The sequence below is a fragment of the Electrona antarctica genome (genome assembly GCF_951216825.1).
Source record: "Electrona antarctica genome assembly, contig: scaffold_25, whole genome shotgun sequence".
Classification (NCBI taxonomy): domain Eukaryota; kingdom Metazoa; phylum Chordata; class Actinopteri; order Myctophiformes; family Myctophidae; genus Electrona; species Electrona antarctica.
The window spans coordinates 2,440,808-2,465,505 of NW_027637034.1; the positions used below are offsets into that span (position 1 = coordinate 2,440,808).

At 43.1% G+C, this 24,698-nt stretch overlaps 2 protein-coding genes and 1 long non-coding RNA gene across 3 annotated transcripts; 1 reads left to right on the forward strand and 2 right to left on the reverse strand.

Moving 5' to 3' along the window:
- The first annotated feature begins 3,969 nt into the window (after window positions 1–3,969).
- On the forward strand, window positions 3,970–7,504 carry LOC306919447. The gene is made up of 2 exons (XR_013789528.1): window positions 3,970–4,152; window positions 5,595–7,504. It is a non-coding gene; the product is annotated as an uncharacterized lncRNA (long non-coding RNA).
- A 5,868-nt stretch (window positions 7,505–13,372) lies between these two features.
- LOC306919381 (cysteine/serine-rich nuclear protein 3-like) lies at window positions 13,373–20,984 on the reverse strand (the record flags this gene model as incomplete). The annotated part of the gene is made up of 4 exons (XM_079532171.1): window positions 13,373–13,406; window positions 16,327–16,664; window positions 16,920–17,091; window positions 19,903–20,984. 4 exons carry the CDS (start codon window positions 20,982–20,984, stop codon window positions 13,373–13,375), a joined length of 1,626 nt encoding a protein of 541 aa, XP_079388297.1.
- Window positions 20,985–23,576: 2,592 nt separating this feature from the next.
- LOC306919382 (cysteine/serine-rich nuclear protein 3-like) lies at window positions 23,577–24,698 on the reverse strand (the record flags this gene model as incomplete). The annotated part of the gene is made up of 1 exon (XM_079532172.1): window positions 23,577–24,698. The coding sequence occupies one exon, from the start codon at window positions 24,696–24,698 to the stop codon at window positions 23,577–23,579; it is 1,122 nt and encodes a 373-aa protein (XP_079388298.1).

The following is a 24,698-nucleotide window of genomic DNA, read 5'->3' on the forward strand; positions in this document are numbered from 1 at the left end:
TGTTGGAGCGCCTCAGCGCGGTGGGAGAGTTCATGGTCAAACTCTTCCAGAGAGAGATGGAGACACTAGAAACTCTGCTGGAGACACAAAACAAACGGCTGGTCATTGATTTTGATATGGACATCGATCTACACACTGCAGGTTAGTAGACTCTGAACAACACCAGCTTAGCTACAAGTAGCATTAAGCTAGCTAAACTAAACTACATTTACCAGTAGTTATACTTAAACTAGCCCTAGAATGTCTGTGATCATACATAAATTACATATTCCTGTAAACACAGCCATAGATCGGAGGCCTCTGCTCCCAGTGAGCAAGGAGACATGGGCGGCATAAATGTGCTCCACGCTCTGTTTGTACCCAATACATAATTCCAAAGACGTGGAGTGAGATATTGTACTCTAGTTTCACATCCATGTAAAAGTTCAGGCAGAAAACGCTTGTTTATTCAAATATCTGATCTTTTCAAACATCTCTCATATATTTTCCCGGGCTGCACACGGACAACATTTTCTCAGGGCGAGGGGTCCGGAATGACAGCTGGACTTCCATGTATGACAGTCACTCGTAGGGCAGGGTTTTCTGCTCTAGCCTAGGCTCCAGAGTCACAGGCACGGTGCGCACAGTGCCTTTTAAATCCATTCTCTGCAGCTGCAAGAAATTTATATCAAACCAAAAGAGCGCGTTTCATAAGGGCGTATTATATTCTAAAAGACAAGTGTAGGTTACATTAATGATGATAAAAAAAACTTCGGCCACATCAGTGAAATAATGTCCGATGTCGGGCATCGGTGCCTAAAATTACGGATACATCGGTGAGACCGATGTCAGGCTCTACTCACAACGCCTTGCTCTGCCAGGCGTTGTGAAGAGATTCAAGACACTTATTTTTTAAACGATGGTTATCCTGACAAAACAAATAGGAGAATAAATGTCATCTTTGAGTTGACAAAAACACTTTGAGTTCCTCTGCTGATGCTACCTTCTCTCACCTCCTTCTGTCTGTGTGTAAAGAGGTTTCATCTGAATATGAGGAGAGGAGATCCATTCTGGCCCAGGAGGAACAACAACATCCACAGATTAAAGAGGAACAGGAAGAGGAGACTGGTGAGTCAACTTTGACATTACTACGTAGGAAGATGTGGTGCAATACTCTCTCAGGTAACAACTCAAAAACAACTACAAAAACTGTTACCCAATAAAAGCATTACACTTGTTTACCAGAGGGTCCATCTTGTTCAATTCATCAAAACATTTAGAGATGTACATATATACACTTCTATTTTTCCAAAGAACACAACAGGAATTCATCATAAAGGAGGTAAAAAGGGAAATATACAGTGAGGGGGAAAAAGGGTGGTTGTGGGTAGATTACATTAATGATGATTAAAAAATTTTTTTGGCCACATCGGTGAAATAATGTCCGATGTCGGGCATCGGCGCCAACAATGACGGATACATCGTTGAGACCGATGTCGGGCTCTACTCAACACCTTGCTCTGCGAGGCATTGTGAAGAGACTCGAGACACTCGTTTTTTAAACGATCTTGACAAAACGAATAGGAGAATAATCTTTGAGTTGACAAAAGCACTTTGAGTTGCTCTGCTGATGCTACCGTCTATGCTACCGTCTCTCCCCTCCTCCTGTCTGTGTGTAAAGAGGTTTCATCTGAATGTGAGGAGAGGAGATCCAGTCTGGTCCTGGAGGAACCACACCCTCCACAGATTAAAGAGGAACAACAGGAGAGGAGATCCAGTCTGGTCCTGGAGGAACCACAACCTCCACAGATTAAAGAGGAACAGGAAGAGGAGACTGGTGAGTCAACTTTGACATTACTACGTAGGAAGATGTGGTGCAATACTCTCTCAGGTAAAACACAATGATGTTTTTATTAGTATTATTCTAACAAGACAGAAACTGTAAGGATAAAAATATAGTTTGGTAACTCATGGTCCCCTAAAAGACACAGACACACAGCATGTTTCCGCTTGTGCCACTACATAAGTATAGAACAACAAGTTTGAACCCATAATCATGTTTAGCTATTAAGATATTTGTGCGTGAGACTTTTAAGATTTTAAGCACGAGATATGGTACTGGTCCACTCAAAGGGTTAAGTGATCTGTCCAGGAAGGTTCTAATCATCAATCAGCACCAGACACTTCATTCAGGAGTGGTGGATTCTTGAGCCACAATGGTTCTGCAGGCTCCACCTGGGCAACGGTGGTGCTGCAGGCTCCACCTGGGCAACGGTGGTGCTGCAGGCTCCACCTGGGCAACGGTGGTGCTGCAGACTCCGCTTGCAGCTTGAATGGCCCTCCTAAAGGCCTCACCATGGGTGTGTTGGGCTTCCTCCTCACGGAAGACACAGGCTGGGGCGCCAACCCATACTGCTCCCGGGTGCCGTCTACATTCCGGCTTTCACCCGTCTCTCCGGTGGTCACCAGACTACTCCTGGTTGTTCAGTTGTTCAGTAAACCCTTATTGAATGATAAGTACAAGTTGTTTTTACTGGTGATTTCCACAGAGCACCACAGGGAGAGGTCTACAGTATCTAGAGAGATGGCCTCCAAAAGACATTCAACGTTGTCAGAGGAACAGCCAGAGGTGGACCAGAGACGTGGACTGTTTGATGCGAAGATGCAACCTGTAGTAAAGTTGTACCGTATAGGTATGTGCTGTTTTGTTTACTTACTTACATAAAGGGATATTTCACTTTCAAAATAATTGTGGGTAATGTTATCGTCTACTATATTTATTTTTTATCAGACAAGCCCATTGTAACTTCAAACTCCATTTTAACCATCGTAGATACACAGAAAACACCCATCCCTGGTTCTAGTGAATGATATTGTCCTTCCTTAGAGCAGGGGTTCTCAACCTGTGGGCCGGGACCCCTCGGGGGGTCGCCAAATTATTATGGGGGGTCCCCAAATTATTAAAAAAATAATAATAATCTTTTTTTTGCAACTGAATGGCTGGAAAATGGAAATGAAGAGTTTACATGGTACACATAGTGCATGCATACACCTCCCTAATGATTATATCTGGTTTCAGTATTTATTTATGGTGTATTGTCTCTATTATTAAGGTTATTGTAGCAGTCAATTTATATTGGGGGTCGGGAGGGGGCGGGGCGGGGTCCCGAGACATTGCCAAAGCATTTCCGGGGGTCCCCGGCCAAAAACGTTGAGTACCCCTGCCTTAGAGGGGGACAGCCATAGCTGAATGGGTAGAGAGCCTGTCTAGGAAACAGAATGTACCACAGTGATGTTGTTAGGTCTGCAGTGGGTCCCAGGACCCACGGGTGGGAGTCCTAGTAAAAATGGTATATATATATATATATTTTTTTTTTTAAATTGTAATTGTTTGATATTATTGCATTTATACAAATCATGCATCAATTCAAGATTGAGACCTGGAGTCACCACTCCACACTATATGTATGACACACTCAAAAATCATTGTATTATTGGAACATGTTTGTTGAAACTTCCAACAACCAGTTTGAGTTTGTGTCAATTGTTTCAGTTGTCTTTTATTTTTTTCTTGTAGTGTAATTTTGTCATAACCTTCTGTTGAACACGTATTACTTATTTGTAACTATTTAAATGCAACATTATAATCAATACAAACAAAAGATGTCTTCTAAAATCTTTACTTGGACAAGTAAGTAAATGTAATGCTCAAAAATGTAATGTCAAGCCCTGCAAACTGTCTTTGATTAGAAAGGGAGAAGATGATGTTCCTCCAAAAATGCAAACATTCAATCTCTCTTTGTGTCTTTTTTCTAGCCGTCCCGCACCTCCCTGTGTGTAAAGAGGAGGTTTTCACTGAACAACCGGAGAGGACCTCCAGTCTGGTCCAGGAGGAACCACAACCACCACAGATTAAAGAGGATCTACTTCAAAGACCAATGGAGGCTGATTTGTCAAACTTGACATTACTAGCAGTGAAAAGTGAAGATGATCATGATGATGAAAACAGAGAGACAGAGCCTGTAGCCGGCACCTCAACCGAACACATGAAAACACAAGCTGATGTAGAGGACTGTGGAACATCACAACCAACTAGTGACAACCAGCTCCTCTCTTCACACTGTTCTGTATCTGACACTGAAGACAGTGATGAGTGGCAGGAGCCCAGTGAAGGTCAGTCAACTTTAAACACACTGAAGTCACACAAGACACAACATGTGGAAGGACAAAGATTGTCTTTGAACAGCAAGCTGTCCAAGGACTTAAAATCATCAAAACATATTCACTCCATGAGGAGCCACACAGGGAAGAAACGCTTTAGTTGTACAGACTGTGGCAAATGTTTTTTATCTTAAGGCAAATCTGACTAAGCACTCAAGGATTAATACAGGGGAAAAGCCATTCACTTGTACAGTTTGTGGTAAAGGCTTTATTCAGAGTGGTGATCTAAAAACACACATGAGGACTCATACAGGGGAAAAGCCCTTTACATGTAACGTGTGTGGTAAAGGCTTTGCTCTGGGTGTTAATCTAAAAAGACACATGAGGACTCATACAGGGGAAAAACCATTTACTTGTAAAGTGTGTGGCAAAGGCTTTGCTATGAGTGGTCATCTAAAAACACACATGATGACTCATACAGGGGAAAAGCCCTTTACTTGTAACGTGTGTGGTAAAGGCTGTCTTCACATCGGTAATCTAAAATTACACATGAGGACTCATACAGGGGAAAAGCCCTTTACTTGTAATGTGTGTATTAAAGGCTTCATTCATAGTGGTGATCTAAAAAACCACATGAGGACTCATACAGGTGAAAAGCCCTTTACTTGTAACGTATGTGGTAAAGCCTTTGCTAGGAGTGCTACTCTAAAATCACACACAAGGACTCATGAAAGGGGAAAGCCCATAGACACATGAGGACTCATACAGGGAGGAAACCCTTTAGTTGCAGTTAGTGCCAAATGCTTGGTCAAAATGCACATCTGAGGATAATGAGGAGGAATCATACAGGGAAGAAGTGGTTAGTTGTAATAGTAATAAATGCACATTTTCCCCATGAACCCATTTGAGTTGACACATGATATAAGATCATTCATTCTATTCCAGGATGACAATGACAGTTAGATACTAAAGCAGTGGAATCGCATAATCTGACAATAGAGCGTCACAGTCCCGCCCCTTTCAGAACGAAGAGGGCATCAGAAGAGAAGTTCCCATTCATTACTGTACTGTAACAGCATGCTGGATGGAAACCGTGCATGTCAAAAACTGTAAAAGTAGCAAATCTACAATCTCTAAATGTGTTGTGCTGCGTCTGGAGCTTGCAGATCTGCTATGTGTTTATACCAGTTTTAGTCTTCTTAACGCTAGACCACAAACCCTACAACACTAACCCCAGAACTCTTAACAAACGTTAAAGGTAGACAATAACTGTCTGTTGGATACATAGCATTTGTGCCATGATGGAGTGCCAGGAGGGATAGCGAGGGAATTGTAAAATAAAATGATAAATGGCTGGTAACATTGTCAACTGTGTACATTAACGTCAAATTAGTTTATGCAAGTCCATGAAGTACCTCTAAACAATATGTACATTGTCTTTGTTTCCAATTCAGTGTTGCATCATCAGTCTGGCTTCCCTGTTCTACCAGAGGTGAATGAACAACGAAGATTGGCTAAAAAAAAATGCCACTGCTGTGATCAGTGTGGTAAACGCTTCCCTACAATGTCCAGACTTAAAATACACCAGCGAATGCACACTGGAGAGAAACCCTATGGATGTGATCAGTGTGGACAAAACTTCTCTCATATGTCAAGCCTTAAAATACACCAGCGAATGCACACTGGAGAGAAACCCTATGGATGTGATCAGTGTGGACAAAACTTCTCTCATATGTCAAGCCTTAAAAAACACCAGATAATTCACACTGGAGAGAAACCCTATGGATGTGATCAGTGTGGACAACACTTCTCTCGAATGGACAAACTTAAAAGCCATCAGAAGGTTCACACTGGAGAGAAACCATATGGATGTGATCAGTGTGGGCAACACTTCTCTCGAATAGACAGCCTTAAAACACACCAGATAATTCACACTGGAGAGAAACCATATGGATGTGATGTGTGTGGACAACACTTCTCTCATATGTCAAGCCTTAAAACACACCAGAGAATTCATACTGGAGAGAAACCCTATGGATGTGATCAGTGTGGGCACCACTTCTCTCAAATGGCAAGCCTTAAAAGCCACCAGATAATTCACACTGGAGAGAAACCCTATGGATGTGATCAGTGTGGACAACACTTCTCTCAAATGTCATACCTTAAAATCCACCAGCGGATTCACACTGGAGAGAAACCCTATGGATGTGATCAGTGTGGACAACACTTCTCTCGAATGGACAAACTTAAAAGCCATCAGAAGGTTCACACTGGAGAGAAACCATATGGATGTGATCAGTGTGGGCAACACTTCTCTCGAATAGACAGCCTTAAAACACACCAGATAATTCACACTGGAGAGAAACCTTATGGATGTGATCAGTGTGGACAACACTTCTCTCAAATGGCAAACCTTAAAACACACCAGAAAGTTCACACTGGAGAGAAACCATATGGATGTGATCAGTGTGGACAACACTTCTCTCGAATAGACAGCCTTAAAAGCCACCAGCGAATTCACACTGGAGAGAAACCCTATGGATGTGACCAGTGTGGACAATGCTTCTCTCACATGCAGAGTCTTAAAATCCACGAGAGAATTCACACTGGGGAGAAACCCTAATGATACTGATGTATGTGGAAAATCATTTTGTAATTCAAATAATGTTTGAATTTCCAGGTTGTACACACTGAATTGAATTTGTTCCCTTCTTGTCAGTGTGGAAAGAGATGTATTAATTCACATCATGAACGCACATATATTTGAAATATAAATATGTTTAGTGTTTTATATAGCTTCATTAGAGCGGGTGAGAAACATCAGCAAATCCACAAACCAAGTGTTGCATGATGAGCATTATGGCATTTGTTAAGCAATTGTTTTTTAAGAAGGGTAATATAATAACCCACAAGTTGATGTGTTGATTAATTGCAAGTAAACTTAACATACTGTTTTTGTACTATTTCTCATTCACGGTTAGACCAAATGTGCTGCCATTGTGCTGATTTCCCACTACATCTTTCTATCTAGATTCTGTATTTCTGCTTCATTACATTCATTACATCTGACCTTACCATGTTTATTATTGTCATCCTTTTGTTATGCTGCATTGTCTTTGCAGAGCATAACCACTTTCCACTTACATTTAGCTGCAGGCAGAAATCTCAAGTATCTCAAGTCTCAATATTAATGTTATTCTCAATGCTATTGTTTCGCCATACCTGTAGGCTACATTTAGATTTATTTTTATTTTGTCTTTTGTTCTTTTTGTTACCATGGTGTGTTACTTTTCTTAGTAGACTATATCATAAAAAATGTAAATAATGGTTGTGCAGTCACAAATAAAGACAAACATTCAAAGTCGAGAGGTGTTTTTTGGAAGGCAATAACACACCTTGTAATGTAGGAGCACAACAGTTTTGCAACACTAAGTAAAATGTTGTTATCAACAACCACATATTGTATTTAACACAATATCACAAACACCTGTTCCTTCACCAAAGCTGAAAGATTTGGAGCAATCATGTGCAAATTAGGTTTATATAGGGACCTGATTGTCCAATCTATCGAATGGTTCTGCTTGAATAACAAGATGGAGATGAGAGGGACTCATTCATACAAGGACATTTTTGATTTTTTTTCCACCCTTAAACATGATCATCAGGTGTTATTGTTATATAAGGAGGTATAATTTTTTCAACAAAAGTGTACAGTATTTGTTAAAATTATGGTTTTATGTGGACACACCCACCAGTTCATTAGGTATGCGTGAGTTTAACCTTAGCACCACCAACCTGATCCAGTCCCTCCGCCTTCTCCTTTAAGACCACCCACTTGTCCTAGTCCCTCCCCCTCCTTATAAAAGGACAGCCCATGGCTCTGCCCTTTTGTTTACAAAATGACAAATTGTTGTCTGTAATGTAACAAATTTTGTGAATGTTAGAAGTTAACACTTCCCATATTTCTGAGATGTCGGATAAGCATCATTATGCACTTATACTGCCACCATTTATCCATGTATAGGCCTATAATCCACGCATCCATACCATATCAGACCTGTTTTTTCTGATTTGTTTTAATCATTTATTTATTTCCTCCAATTAAATTGACCCTATTGTCACAATCAGCTCATATCATCATCCAATTAAATCATAGTTTAACAGCAGAAACAATTTTTCTGCCAGGTTTAAAGAAACAAGCGGCCAGGTCCACGAAAATAAGTCACATAAATTGCCTTGAATATTTATGAAAACCAATCCTTTTAACAACATATTAATCTGAGGGCCATTCACATGAACCATTGGTCAAGTCAACCACATCTCTCCTGCAAGTTACTTATATGAAAACAAGCCCAAGTCGCTTGTAATAGCCAGACATGGCAACATTGCCTTCCAGCGCGACACAACAGATACTTCGAATTCTTGACTTTACAGCCTTGTTTAAGTATTATTAGGACCTACATATTGACTACAACAGCCAACAAGAATGCACACTGTGACACTACACTCTGTATCAAAGCCTGGCCACTGTGATTATAAAATAAACAACCTGAACTGAGAACAGCAAGAGCAACTGGACAGAAGTGGTTTCCTTGATTAATCCTGAGGACCCGACCCGAATTTCTCAATATCTCGCCTCCTAGATGACCCAAAATCAAGATTGCAGTGGTTAAATCTACATTTTTGGGGGCAAGGAATCAAATGGAGCTGATTACATTCCATATGAGGCATATATGGGTGGGTATTTCTCTTTTTTTTTTAAATAATTTTTATCCCACGATTTTGTAACCCATTTTTCACCCCTTTGTCAATTATCTAATGTGATCCTGGGCTCTACACACCCTCCGCCAACCTAGTCCCCATATATGGGGGACATGGGGAGAGCAACGGACTTGAACTCATGCTTCCTTCATGCCTGAGTGTCCAAGTTGCTCCTTTACACCTGACAGGGGGGGAGTTTCCCTGGTTGGACGTAGCGCGTGGAAGGAACACGTTATTCCAACCAGTTCCTTTCCCCTCGCTTCAGGCGCCCCGGCTGGCCATGGGGAGGCAGTTTAGAGACCAGGATTACTGCATGTTTTTTGTGAGGGTAGCCTATACCTACCCTAGGGGACACGGGGAGAACATGCAAACTCCACACAGAAAGGCCCTTTCGCCAACCCAGCCTCGGGTATGGGCACTGATGACGCGGAGGAGGAAACGCCGCCAGCACCCACAGCGTCCCGAGCGGGAATCGAACCCAGGACCTTCTAGCTGTGAGGTGACAGCACTACCAACTGTCTATGACCCAGTAGGAACACAACCTATATGGACAAACCAGTCTACTTGCTGCTGGAAATCCAATATGGCCACCTCAATATTGGCCCCTATCAGAAAGTACAGTAGCTTTGGCAATAACTTTTGAACCAGATGGAATAGAAATGTCTATTTCATAATTTATGAGCATGAGAAACTCAATGGAATACTTACCTTTATGATTGGGTGTGTCTGGACCCCTAATTTGCATATTTCCAAGATGGACGCCACACAAAAATGAGTTGACCGTTATGGCAAAAAGTCTGCTTTTTAAGCAATTTGAGCACATTTGGTCAGTTTGAACTTTCATTTCTATATTGACAATATGTCTGCAGTCATAACCCAGCTAACATGTCCAAGTGGGCCCCATATGGGGTGCATGTGTGCGTATGGGTACCAAGTGGGCATGGGCTAGAACTGGGCAATTATACTGGGTTCCAGGTAGGTTCTATGTGGGCTAAGTGGGCATGGGCTTGAACTGGGCAAATATCGTGGGTTCGATATGGGTTACAGATGGGCCAAGTGGGCGTGGGTTAGAACTGGTCACCCATGTATGGGTCCCTTGTGGGTTATATATGGGCTAAGTGGGCATGGGTTAGAACTGGGCTCCCATGTCTGGGTCCTATATAGGTTACGTATGGGCTAAGTGGGCATGGGTTAGAACTGGTCACCCATATATGGGTCCCTTGTGGGTTATATATGGGCTAAGTGGGCATGGTTTAGAACTGGTCACGCATGTCTGGGTCCTATATAGGTTATGTATGGGCTAAGTGGGCATGGGTTAGAACTGGGCACGCATGTCTGTGTCCCATATGGGTTACGTATGGGCTAAGTTGGCATGGGTTAGAACTGGTCACCCATCTATGGGTCCCTTGTGGGTTATATATGGGCTAAGTGGGCATGGGTTAGAACTGGGCACCCATGTCTGGGTCCTATATAGGTTACGTATGGGCTAAGTGGGCATGGGTTAGAACTGGTCACCCATCTATGGGTCCCTTGTGGGTTATATATGGGCTAAGTGGGCGTGGGTTAGAACTGGTCACGCATGTCTGGGTCCTATATAGGTTATGTATGGGCTAAGTGGGCATGGGTTAGAACTGGGCACGCATGTCTGTGTCCCATATGGGTTATATATGGGCTAAGTGGGCATGGGTTAGAACTGGTCACCCATCTATGGGTCCCTTGTGGGTTATATATGGGCTAAGTGGGCGTGGGTTGGACTGGTCATGCATGTATGGGTCCCTTTTGGGTTATATATGGGCTAAGTGGGCATGGGTTAGAACTGGTCATGGATGTATGGGTCCCTTGTGGGTTATATATGGGCTAAGTGGGCATGGTTTAGAACTGGTCACGCATGTCTGGGTCCTATATAGGTTATGTATGGGCTAAGTGGGCATGGGTTAGAACTGGGCACGCATGTCTGTGTCCCATATGGGTTAAGTATGGGCTAAGTTGGCATGGGTTAGAACTGGTCACCCATCTATGGGTCCCTTGTGGGTTATATATGGGCTAAGTGGGCGTGGGTTAGAACTGGTCATGCATTTATGGGTCCCTTGTGGGTTATATATGGGCTAAGTGGGCATGGGTTAGAACTGGTCATGCATGTATGGGTCCCTTGTGGGTTATATATGGGCTAAGTGGGCATGGTTTAGAACTGGTCACGCATGCCTGGGTCCTATATAGGTTATGTATGGGCTAAGTGGGCATGGGTTAGAACTGGGCACACATGTCTATGTCCCATATGGGTTACGTATGGGCTAAGTGGGCATGGGTTTGAACTGGTCACCCATCTGTTGGTCCCTTGTGGGTTATATATGGGCTAAGTGAGCGTGGGTTAGAACTGGTCATGCATGTATGGGTCCCTTGTGGGTTATATATGGGCTAAGTGGGCATGGGTTAGAACTGGTCACGCATGTCTGGGTCCTATATAGGTTATGTATGGGCTAAGTGGGCATGGGTTAGAACTGGGCACGCATGTCTGTGTCCCATATGGGTTACTTATGGGCTAAGTGGGCATGGGTTAGAACTGGTCACGCATGTCTGGGTCCCTTGTGGGTTATATATGGGCCAAGTGGGCATGGGTTAGAACTGGTCACCCATGTCTGGGTCCTATATAGGTTATGTATGGGCTAAGTGGGCATGGGTTAGAACTGGTCATGCATGTATGGGTCCCTTGTGGGTTATATATGGGCTAAGTGGGCAAGGTTTAGAACTGGTCACGCATGCCTGGGTCCTATATAGGTTATGTATGGGCTAAGTGGGCATGGGTTAGAACTGGGCACGCATGTCTATGTCCCATATGGGTTACGTATGGGCTAAGTGGGCATGGGTTTGAACTGGTCACCCATCTGTTGGTCCCTTGTGGGTTATATATGGGCTAAGTGAGCGTGGGTTAGAACTGGTCATGCATGTATGGGTCCCTTGTGGGTTATATATGGGCTAAGTGGGCATGGGTTAGAACTGGTCATGCTTGTCTGGGTCCTATATAGGTTATGTATGGGCTAAGTGGGCATGGGTTAGAACTGGGCACGCATGTCTGTGTCCCATATGGGTTACTTATGGGCTAAGTGGGCATGGGTTAGAACTGGTCACGCATGTCTGGGTCCCTTGTGGGTTATATATGGGCCAAGTGGGCATGGGTTAGAACTGGTCACCCATGTCTGGGTCCTATATAGGTTATGTATGGGCTAAGTGGGCATGGATTAGAACTGGGCACGCATGTCTGTGTCCCATATGGGTTACGTATGGGCTAAGTGGGCATGGGTTAGAACTGGTCACCCATCTATGGGTCCCTTGTGGGTTATATATGGGCTAAGTGTGCGTGGGTTAGAACTGGTCATGCATGTATGGGTCCCTTGTGGGTTATATATGGGCTAAGTGGGCATGGGTTAGAACTGGTCACACATCTATGGGTCCCTTGTGGGTTATATATGGGCTAAGTGGGCGTGGGTTAGAACTGGTCATGCATGTATGGGTCCCTTGTGGGTTATATATGGGCTAAGTGGGCATGGGTTAGAACTGGTCATGCATGTATGGGTCCCTTGTGGGTTATATATGGGCTAAGTGGGCATGGGTTAGAACTGGTCATGCATGTATGGGTCCCTTGTGGGTTATATATGGGCTAAGTGGGCATGGTTTAGAACTGGTCACGCATGTCTGGGTCCTATATAGGTTATGTATGGGCTAAGTGGGCATGGGTTAGAACTGGGCACGCATGTCTGTGTCCCATATGGGTTACGTAAAAGTGTCACAAATGCACCCAGAAACGATATATTTCCAATGTTTTAAAATAATCAATGGGTATGTATCCCCACTTACTTTTTCGACCCGATTTCAACGGTGGTGGTCTCATCTCTCTACGATGTTAGGAAGTGGGTGTAAACGCCTCCTATCGGTCCCTAGCCCTCGAAACATGTCTGGAAAAAAGTGAGACCATTTTCGGACTCAGCACGACGAGCTGAACACGCTGATATGCGTTTCCCAGCACACGGAATTACGGTTCTCTTAATTGGCTAGTTAATTGGTTCGTTTTCGACGCGTGATAGCTCGGTAACGATAGGTCCGCCAGCCAAGTAATTTACATGGGCGCGTACAGCACTCCGAGATCTACGCTCCGATTGGTCCGCCATTCTTGTGCGACACCCGTAGCAAGAGTTCTCCAACTCTGACCTGTCATCCACAAGCGTTATAGACATGATAAACCTTAGAGTGTATTGAATGGTGAAATGCTAACCCTAATTTTGAGAACCACACGTCCGTGAGCGGGGAGACACATATTGGCGCGATTGTCGCATCGATAGCTAAGCGTGGATGTAAAGCACGCCCATTTTCGACCCTTGTGGGCGGAGCTATCGCGCGTCAAAGTCTAACCCTAGTTTTCTGAACCGCATGACCGTGTGCGAGGAAACGCATATATGCGTGTGCGCATCATCGAGCCCTACGTGTGGATGTGAGCCACGCCCCTGTGCGACCTTTGTGGGCGGAGTTAACCACTCTTAATTAGGTGTGCTATGGACTTTATCCCTATTTTTTTTAAAAGACCACTTGGCCGGACTTACCTTTCCACGCTGAATCCAACGGTACCATCCCCGTTCCTGTGCGACGTCGGGAAAGTTCCGAAAGGTGGCGCCAAATTTCCCAAAAAACATAATCCTATATAGGACCCATAGGGAAAGTACTGGGTCCTATATAGGACCCAGACATGAGTGACCAGTTCTAACCCATGCCCACTTAGCCCATACATAACCTATATAGGACCCAGACATGAGTGACCAGTTCTAACCCATGCCCACTTAGCCCATACATAACCTATATAGGACCCAGACATGAGTGACCAGTTCTAACCCATGCCCACTTAGCCCATACATAACCTATATAGGACCCATACATGAGTGACCAGTTCTAACCCATGCCCACTTAGCCCATACATAACCTATATAGGATCCAGACATGAGTGACCAGTTCTAACCCATGCCCACTTAGCCCATACATAACCTATATAGGACCCAGACATGAGTGACCAGTTTTAACCCATGCCCACTTAGCCCATACATAACCCATACAGGACCCATACAAGGGTGACCAGTTTTGCCTTGCCAAAAATAACTGAACGTATAAAGGTTTAAGCATGGGATAAGTCGGCTACGCGCCACACACACACACACACACACACACACACACACACACACACACACACACACACACACACACACACACACACACACACACACAGTTAGAGCATATCTGGGTAAAGAACTGCAGAAAGTAAGCAGCTGACAGCAAGTTATCATAAATGAAATCTGTACCAGCTTTTTTCTTGAAAGTAATGATAAGTTACAATAAGTGTAAGTGTTCCTTTGATGATCTTGGATGTGAACAACAGTGTATAAAGTCTTGATAGATATGGATGGACGAACAGTCGGACGGACGGACAAAGAGAGAGAGTACCGGCCATTGTATAAAATTGTGTTGCAGATGGAAGCTTTTCATTGATTTCATGAGCTTGTAGAGCTGCTATTCTGGGCAAAATGGGCGGATATTTCCCTAGGGAGGGAATTATGTATAAGATTATTATCGGAAGTAGGCAGCCCATGCACACATTATCTATATTTACAGTGAAATCCCATTGTGTAATGTGTAGGCCTGTGTGCAGAAACATGTGTCCATAGTATTAATAAATGATCAGGATAAGTCAAGATAAATCAGGATATATCATTATACTTATTCAATTATATCCTATATTAATTATTTGTTTGTTCAGTAACAGAGGTTACTGTCTCCATATCCAGTCATATAAGTCATAGTGAAACTGGAAGGGATTGAATGAAAATACACTGAACAAAAACATAAGCTGATACATTTTTGCAGGGTTCTCTCTCAATATGGTGGTGATGAATGCACTTTTATTCAATGTTTTTCAAATGCTAAATAATGAACAAACCCCACATTCTTTCCCCATGTTAAAATGTACACATGCTAAATGATGATGGCTGATGCTTCATTCACTATATGCATTCAAATGCAGAGATTAACGTGTTAATGGTCACTCGTTGTCTGGCATTGGACAGATCACCTGCTAATGATCACATTTTGGATGAACTGAGACCATTTCACACCTCTTTGACTCTGATGAGTTTCAGCAGAACTACAGTAAAAACAAATCTTGACTTTAAACATTTATTAAAAACAAGAAAACGGAAGTAAAACAGTTAGGCCTATTTGTTTCAAACAATATTTATAAATAGTAGACAAGCCTTCACATCTTGTCTTTTACAAGTAGCCTATATACAGCACCCCTTGTATTTTATGTGTTAGGTTGTAATGTAGGTTCAATTTGTTTCCACTTTAGTATAGAAGACAGTGGTCTGGTTTCTGTACAGGACTGGAACAGCAAATAAGTATATTGTCAAATCAAAGTCTCATATCCTATTGTGCGCTATTGGTTTCATTTCATTTCTTATCTATATTTACAGTGAAATCCCATTGTGTAATGTGTAGGCCTGTGTGCAGAAACATGTGTCCATAGTATTAATAAATGATCAGGATAAGTCAAGATAAATCAGGATATATCATTATACTTATTCAATTATATCCTATATTAATTATTTGTTTGTTCAGTAACAGAGGTTACTGTCTCCATATCCAGTCATATAAGTCATAGTGAAACTGGAAGGGATTGAATGAAAATACACTGAACAAAAACATAAGCTGATACATTTTTGCAGGGTTCTCTCTCAATATGGTGGTGATGAATGCACTTTTATTCAATGTTTTTCAAATGCTAAATAATGAACAAACCCCACATTCTTTCCCCATGTTAAAATGTACACATGCTAAATGATGATGGCTGATGCTTCATTCACTATATGCATTCAAATGCAGAGATTAACGTGTTAATGGTCACTCGTTGTCTGGCATTGGACAGATCACCTGCTAATGATCACATTTTGGATGAACTGAGACCATTTCACACCTCTTTGACTCTGATGAGTTTCAGCAGAACTACAGTAATAGGTCTATCATCACATGGAACTGTTATCACTCTTTCAGCTTTCTAGTGTGCAATGTTTCAGGTGTGTTAAAATGGCTATATGTTCTTGTAACAATCATTGCTATTATTGTTTGTGGTGACAATGTTAAAGTGCAATGTTTACTTACAGTGAGTGCACAACATGCTGCTGTTTGTTTTAAAAGGCTTTATACCCTGCTGTATATCAGTGGTTCCCAAACGTCACGCCAAGGACCCCCAAATACCTCAAAAAACCTGGACTGAAATGGTAGGAAGGGGTGGGGGGCATGGTGAGAGGACGCCCTTCGTCCTCGGCGGAAAACCCGAAGGGACAGCTTTTTTCCGGGGCATCCCCTGCTGGGGGTCCCTGGTCCACATCCAACTGGAGATCTTCTGGAGCCGCGCTCTGGTGGTCCAGTTGGTCAGGCGTATCATCTTGTAGTAGCCTCTCTAGTTCTAGCCTCATGGCGGTGTCGATGTAGTGGGTCTGCGCGCGTCTGGAGTTGAACTCTACGCGTCCCTGAATGTTTGCGCAGCCGTCTTTAGTGCAGCATGGGAGGCATGCGTTCATCTGGCACTTGATTCCTGCCAGACTGCATTCACAAGTCTCTGGCTCACAGAAACCCTGGCAATTGCATCCAGAGTCCTCCCTGAAGACACGCAGGGAATGCAGCTGTCTCTTCTCCTCTTTGTCAATGTGCTTCACACCTGCTGCTCGCAGGAGTGCCTGTCTGTGCTTGTAGGAGTACCGCTGCAGGAAGCTGTTCCCATCCTCCAGCTCGGCGTCGGTGATGTGGACGTCAGTGTCTCCGTCTGGGACCTGGTCTGCAGTCAGTCGCTCAGATTCTCTCTGGTCAATGGTACCATTGGCCATCAACTGGTGTCTCAAAGCCTCAAGCTTCTCCTCTCTCCGTCTCTCTCGTAGTCTCTCTCTGCGCCAACTCCGTTGTTCCAGGGCGTGCTCTGCCATTGTGTACCTGCGGAGAGTGCTGTGCCTGTGCAACATGCCCAGACTGGCACCCCCGCGAGAGGGTACGCTAGTGAAACCCTGGCATTGTGGGAAGTAGAACACCGTCACCAGATCAAAGCGCACGTTGCTCTGCCTCCCTTCCAGCTTTGGCCTCTTCAGAATAGACTGGATGGGTTGACTGGCAGCAGGTGAAGCAGAACCATTAGTTGTAAAGTCCTGGCTTTCTGAGGAGCTGCTCTCCCCATCAGAATCCCATTCCGTGGAGGCAGGAGAAGGCAGGGACGGTGATGGAGGTGAGGAGTAGAATGGATCTTCATCGTCGACCTCCTCAAACTTTCTTTTCAGAATACCTCTCATGACTCGACGGTGGCGCTTCACTCACGACGGAATCAAATATAAAGGAGAGCTGGAAAAGTAGACGTTTCGGACTGGTTGGTCCTTCCTCAGGCAAGATTCTGTTAGAAGAATGATTAGTTGTGATGGGGCCCTGGTTTTATGTGTTCTCAATGGTGGGCGTGACTCATAGTCATTCGGCCAATTAGCTTTGTTGATGGGTGTGGTTTACTTGGCCATTGTTTCATTCCGTCCAATCAGAATCAATGGGTGTGTGTTCTCTTGTTCTGGTTTCTTTCATTTGTAGTGTGGTTTTTGTAGAGGCAACATGTCTTTACTGGAGAATCAGTAATAATTATAATAGACTTCCCCCAAGTTACAGGTACAAGCTCGCAACATATGTAAGTGTATGTAAGTACATTGCAAGGAATGAGTGCATTCGCCATGTACTTGAAGGAAGCCTAATCCAATCACTCTTAGATTATCTCCAGTTTAAGTTTAAGAGTTTAAGTTTACCTTATTGTTGTAGGACTTTTGGTTTATTTAGCCTTATTGGGGTTAATTCACCCCATGGCTCCATTTCAACAAAGAAAAATGTACATGTGTTTCTCTTTTGTTTCCTGAGCCCGGTGTCTAATGGCCCATTTGGTGTCAGTGACACCTCTATGCTTCTTGTCCCAGGCTGGTTTGGAATGTGCTAATGTGTCCCCTATTCAAAGTCTGATTTCCATTGAGTGTTGGCTTTGTCTATGTGGCTGGGGAGTTTTGGTACAAAATCAAAACAACTTGTCTAATATTTTGGCATGTTTAATGCAGCTCTAAGGTATATAATGACATAGTGAAATGTTGAAAATGAGTGGAATGCCCCTTTAAGAACTGGTTTTCCAGTTAATCTGGAGAAAAACCATTCAATGGTCGAAAACAGAGTCCACTTGAACATAACAGTCCACTTTGGTTGAACAATATTTAGTCTACTAGTCTAGTGATCCATTGAGGAGTTTCTTAAAGTCAAAGCAGGAGCCAGCATAAATATAAAATAACGTTATTGGTATAGCAAATTCCAACAAGGCATTTCAATGTGCTTTGCACACATCAGGAAACATATATAAAATCACAACTAAAACAAAAATACATAAAACATTACAGTGCAGAAGAGAAAGAAAAACTCAATCAAATGCAGTGGGAAACAGAACAGTATTTCATTGTGATGTAAAATAAATAAGAGTGCCAGCATACCTGCTGTTTTCTGGGAGTTCTTCCACATGTGGTGCATAACAACTGCTGGTTTATAATAAACCTTAAAAAGCAGTATAGTAGTTCATCCAAAAATGACGTACTCAGTATCTGGATAAATATGTACAATCTAACTATTGAATAAGTGGATATGAATTCATTGTTACTGCAGCAGAGCCATTCATCTTGAGGATTTCTCCACATTATTTCAGTAACATCAGAACCAAGGAGAACCAGCTCTGGTGAAGAAACAACTGCTCATACTGTGATTTACATCCCATTTATCTTAATTTATCTTGGAACACTTACAAACCACAGACAAAAAACAAATCTTGACTTTAAACATTTATTAAAAACAAGAAAACGGAAGTAAAACAGTTAGGCCTATTTGTTTCAAACAATATTTATAAATAGTAGACAAGCCTTCACATCTTGTCTTTTACAAGTAGCCTATATACAGCACCCCTTGTATTTTATGTGTTAGGTTGTAATGTAGGTTCAATTTGTTTCCACTTTAGTATAGAAGACAGTGGTCTGGTTTCTGTACAGGACTGGAACAGCAAATAAGTATATTGTCAAATCAAAGTCTCATATCCTATTGTGCGCTATTGGTTTCATTTCATTTCTTATCTATATTTACAGTGAAATCCCATTGTGTAATGTGTAGGCCTGTGTGCAGAAACATGTGTCCATAGTGTTAATAATTGATCAGGATAAGTCAAGATAAATCAGGATATATCATTATACTTATTCAATTATATCCTATATTAATTATTTGTTTGTTCAGTAACAGAGGTTACTGTCTCCATATCCAGTCATATAAGTCATAGTGAAACTGGAAGGGATTGAATGAAAATACACTGAACAAAAACATAAGCTGATACATTTTTGCAGGGTTCTCTCTCAATATGGTGGTGATGAATGCACTTTTATTCAATGTTTTTCAAATGCTAAATAATGAACAAACCCCACATTCTTTCCCCATGTTAAAATGTACACATGCTAAATGATGATGGCTGATGCTTCATTCACTATATGCATTCAAATGCAGAGATTAACGTGTTAATGGTCACTCGTTGTCTGGCATTGGACAGATCACCTGCTAATGATCACATTTTGGATGAACTGAGACCATTTCACACCTCTTTGACTCTGATGAGTTTCAGCAGAACTACAGTAATAGGTCTATCATCACATGGAACTGTTATCACTCTTTCAGCTTTCTAGTGTGCAATGTTTCAGGTGTGTTAAAATGGCTATATGTTCTTGTAACAATCATTGCTATTATTGTTTGTGGTGACAATGTTAAAGTGCAATGTTTACTTACAGTGAGTGCACAACATGCTGCTGTTTGTTTTAAAAGGCTTTATACCCTGCTGTATATCAGTGGTTCCCAAACGTCACGCCAAGGACCCCCAAATACCTCAAAAAACCTGGACTGAAATGGTAGGAAGGGGTGGGGGGCATGGTGAGAGGACGCCCTTCGTCCTCGGCGGAAAACCCGAAGGGACAGCTTTTTTCCGGGGCATCCCCTGCTGGGGGTCCCTGGTCCACATCCAACTGGAGATCTTCTGGAGCCGCGCTCTGGTGGTCCAGTTGGTCAGGCGTATCATCTTGTAGTAGCCTCTCTAGTTCTAGCCTCATGACGGTGTCGATGTAGTGGGTCTGCGCGCGTCTGGAGTTGAACTCTACGCGTCCCTGAATGTTTGCGCAGCTGTCTTTAGTGCAGCATGGGAGGCATGCGTTCATCTGGCACTTGATTCCTGCCAGACTGCATTCACAAGTCTCTGGCTCACAGAAACCCTGGCAATTGCATCCAGAGTCCTCCCTGAAGACACGCAGGGAATGCAGCTGTCTCTTCTCCTCTTTGTCAATGTGCTTCACACCTGCTGCTCGCAGGAGTGCCTGTCTGTGCTTGTAGGAGTACCGCTGCAGGAAGCTGTTCCCATCCTCCAGCTCGGCGTCGGTGATGTGGACGTCAGTGTCTCCGTCTGGGACCTGGTCTGCAGTCAGTCGCTCAGATTCTCTCTGGTCAATGGTACCATTGGCCATCAACTGGTGTCTCAAAGCCTCAAGCTTCTCCTCTCTCCGTCTCTCTCGTAGTCTCTCTCTGCGCCAACTCCGTTGTTCCAGGGCGTGCTCTGCCATTGTGTACCTGCGGAGAGTGCTGTGCCTGTGCAACATGCCCAGACTGGCACCCCCGCGAGAGGGTACGCTAGTGAAACCCTGGCATTGTGGGAAGTAGAACACCGTCACCAGATCAAAGCGCACGTTGCTCTGCCTCCCTTCCAGCTTTGGCCTCTTCAGAATAGACTGGATGGGTTGACTGGCAGCAGGTGAAGCAGAACCATTAGTTGTAAAGTCCTGGCTTTCTGAGGAGCTGCTCTCCCCATCAGAATCCCATTCCGTGGAGGCAGGAGAAGGCAGGGACGATGATGGAGGTGAGGAGTAGAATGGATCTTCATCGTCGACCTCCTCAAACTTTCTTTTCAGAATACCTCTCATGACTCGACGGTGGCGCTTCACTCACGACGGAATCAAATATAAAGGAGAGCTGGAAAAGTAGACGTTTCGGACTGGTTGGTCCTTCCTCAGGCAAGATTCTGTTAGAAGAATGATTAGTTGTGATGGGGCCCTGGTTTTATGTGTTCTCAATGGTGGGCGTGACTCATAGTCATTCGGCCAATTAGCTTTGTTGATGGGTGTGGTTTACTTGGCCATTGTTTCATTCCGTCCAATCAGAATCAATGGGTGTGTGTTCTCTTGTTCTGGTTTCTTTCATTTGTAGTGTGGTTTTTGTAGAGGCAACATGTCTTTACTGGAGAATCAGTAATAATTATAATAGACTTCCCCCAAGTTACAGGTACAAGCTCGCAACATATGTAAGTGTATGTAAGTACATTGCAAGGAATGAGTGCATTCGCCATGTACTTGAAGGAAGCCTAATCCAATCACTCTTAGATTATCTCCAGTTTAAGTTTAAGAGTTTAAGTTTACCTTATTGTTGTAGGACTTTTGGTTTATTTAGCCTTATTGGGGTTAATTCACCCCATGGCTCCATTTCAACAAAGAAAAATGTACATGTGTTTCTCTTTTGTTTCCTGAGCCCGGTGTCTAATGGCCCATTTGGTGTCAGTGACACCTCTATGCTTCTTGTCCCAGGCTGGTTTGGAATGTGCTAATGTGTCCCCTATTCAAAGTCTGATTTCCATTGAGTGTTGGCTTTGTCTATGTGGCTGGGGAGTTTTGGTACAAAATCAAAACAACTTGTCTAATATTTTGGCATGTTTAATGCAGCTCTAAGGTATATAATGACATAGTGAAATGTTGAAAATGAGTGGAATGCCCCTTTAAGAACTGGTTTTCCAGTTAATCTGGAGAAAAACCATTCAATGGTCGAAAACAGAGTCCACTTGAACATAACAGTCCACTTTGGTTGAACAATATTTAGTCTACTAGTCTAGTGATCCATTGAGGAGTTTCTTAAAGTCAAAGCAGGAGCCAGCATAAATATAAAATAACGTTATTGGTATAGCAAATTCCAACAAGGCATTTCAATGTGCTTTGCACACATCAGGAAACATATATAAAATCACAACTAAAACAAAAATACATAAAACATTACAGTGCAGAAGAGAAAGAAAAACTCAATCAAATGCAGTGGGAAACAGAACAGTATTTCATTGTGATGTAAAATAAATAAGAGTGCCAGCATACCTGCTGTTTTCTGGGAGTTCTTCCACATGTGGTGCATAACAACTGCTGGTTTATAATAAACCTTAAAAAGCAGTATAGTAGTTCATCCAAAAATGACGTACTCAGTATCTGGATAAATATGTACAATCTAACTATTGAATAAGTGGATATGAATTCATTGTTACTGCAGCAGAGCCATTCATCTTGAGGATTTCTCCACATTATTTCAGTAACATCAGAACCAAGGAGAACCAGCTCTGGTGAAGAAACAACTGCTCATACTGTGATTTACATCCCATTTATCTTAATTTATCTTGGAACACTTACAAACCACAGACAAAAAACAAATCTTGACTTTAAACATTTATTAAAAACAAGAAAACGGAAGTAAAACAGTTAGGCCTATTTGTTTCAAACAATATTTATAAATAGTAGACAAGCCTTCACATCTTGTCTTTTACAAGTAGCCTATATACAGCACCCCTTGTATTTTATGTGTTAGGTTGTAATGTAGGTTCAATTTGTTTCCACTTTAGTATAGAAGACAGTGGTCTGGTTTCTGTACAGGACTGGAACAGCAAATAAGTATATTGTCAAATCAAAGTCTCATATCCTATTGTGCGCTATTGGTTTCATTTCATTTCTTATCTATATTTACAGTGAAATCCCATTGTGTAATGTGTAGGCCTGTGTGCAGAAACATGTGTCCATAGTGTTAATAATTGATCAGGATAAGTCAAGATAAATCAGGATATATCATTATACTTATTCAATTATATCCTATATTAATTATTTGTTTGTTCAGTAACAGAGGTTACTGTCTCCATATCCAGTCATATAAGTCATAGTGAAACTGGAAGGGATTGAATGAAAATACACTGAACAAAAACATAAGCTGATACATTTTTGCAGGGTTCTCTCTCAATATGGTGGTGATGAATGCACTTTTATTCAATGTTTTTCAAATGCTAAATAATGAACAAACCCCACATTCTTTCCCCATGTTAAAATGTACACATGCTAAATGATGATGGCTGATGCTTCATTCACTATATGCATTCAAATGCAGAGATTAACGTGTTAATGGTCACTCGTTGTCTGGCATTGGACAGATCACCTGCTAATGATCACATTTTGGATGAACTGAGACCATTTCACACCTCTTTGACTCTGATGAGTTTCAGCAGAACTACAGTAATAGGTCTATCATCACATGGAACTGTTATCACTCTTTCAGCTTTCTAGTGTGCAATGTTTCAGGTGTGTTAAAATGGCTATATGTTCTTGTAACAATCATTGCTATTATTGTTTGTGGTGACAATGTTAAAGTGCAATGTTTACTTACAGTGAGTGCACAACATGCTGCTGTTTGTTTTAAAAGGCTTTATACCCTGCTGTATATCAGTGGTTCCCAAACGTCACGCCAAGGACCCCCAAATACCTCAAAAAACCTGGACTGAAATGGTAGGAAGGGGTGGGGGGCATGGTGAGAGGACGCCCTTCGTCCTCGGCGGAAAACCCGAAGGGACAGCTTTTTTCCGGGGCATCCCCTGCTGGGGGTCCCTGGTCCACATCCAACTGGAGATCTTCTGGAGCCGCGCTCTGGTGGTCCAGTTGGTCAGGCGTATCATCTTGTAGTAGCCTCTCTAGTTCTAGCCTCATGACGGTGTCGATGTAGTGGGTCTGCGCGCGTCTGGAGTTGAACTCTACGCGTCCCTGAATGTTTGCGCAGCCGTCTTTAGTGCAGCATGGGAGGCATGCGTTCATCTGGCACTTGATTCCTGCCAGACTGCATTCACAAGTCTCTGGCTCACAGAAACCCTGGCAATTGCATCCAGAGTCCTCCCTGAAGACACGCAGGGAATGCAGCTGTCTCTTCTCCTCTTTGTCAATGTGCTTCACACCTGCTGCTCGCAGGAGTGCCTGTCTGTGCTTGTAGGAGTACCGCTGCAGGAAGCTGTTCCCATCCTCCAGCTCGGCGTCGGTGATGTGGACGTCAGTGTCTCCGTCTGGGACCTGGTCTGCAGTCAGTCGCTCAGATTCTCTCTGGTCAATGGTACCATTGGCCATCAACTGGTGTCTCAAAGCCTCAAGCTTCTCCTCTCTCCGTCTCTCTCGTAGTCTCTCTCTGCGCCAACTCCGTTGTTCCAGGGCGTGCTCTGCCATTGTGTACCTGCGGAGAGTGCTGTGCCTGTGCAACATGCCCAGACTGGCACCCCCGCGAGAGGGTACGCTAGTGAAACCCTGGCATTGTGGGAAGTAGAACACCGTCACCAGATCAAAGCGCACGTTGCTCTGCCTCCCTTCCAGCTTTGGCCTCTTCAGAATAGACTGGATGGGTTGACTGGCAGCAGGTGAAGCAGAACCATTAGTTGTAAAGTCCTGGCTTTCTGAGGAGCTGCTCTCCCCATCAGAATCCCATTCCGTGGAGGCAGGAGAAGGCAGGGACGATGATGGAGGTGAGGAGTAGAATGGATCTTCATCGTCGACCTCCTCAAACTTTCTTTTCAGAATACCTCTCAT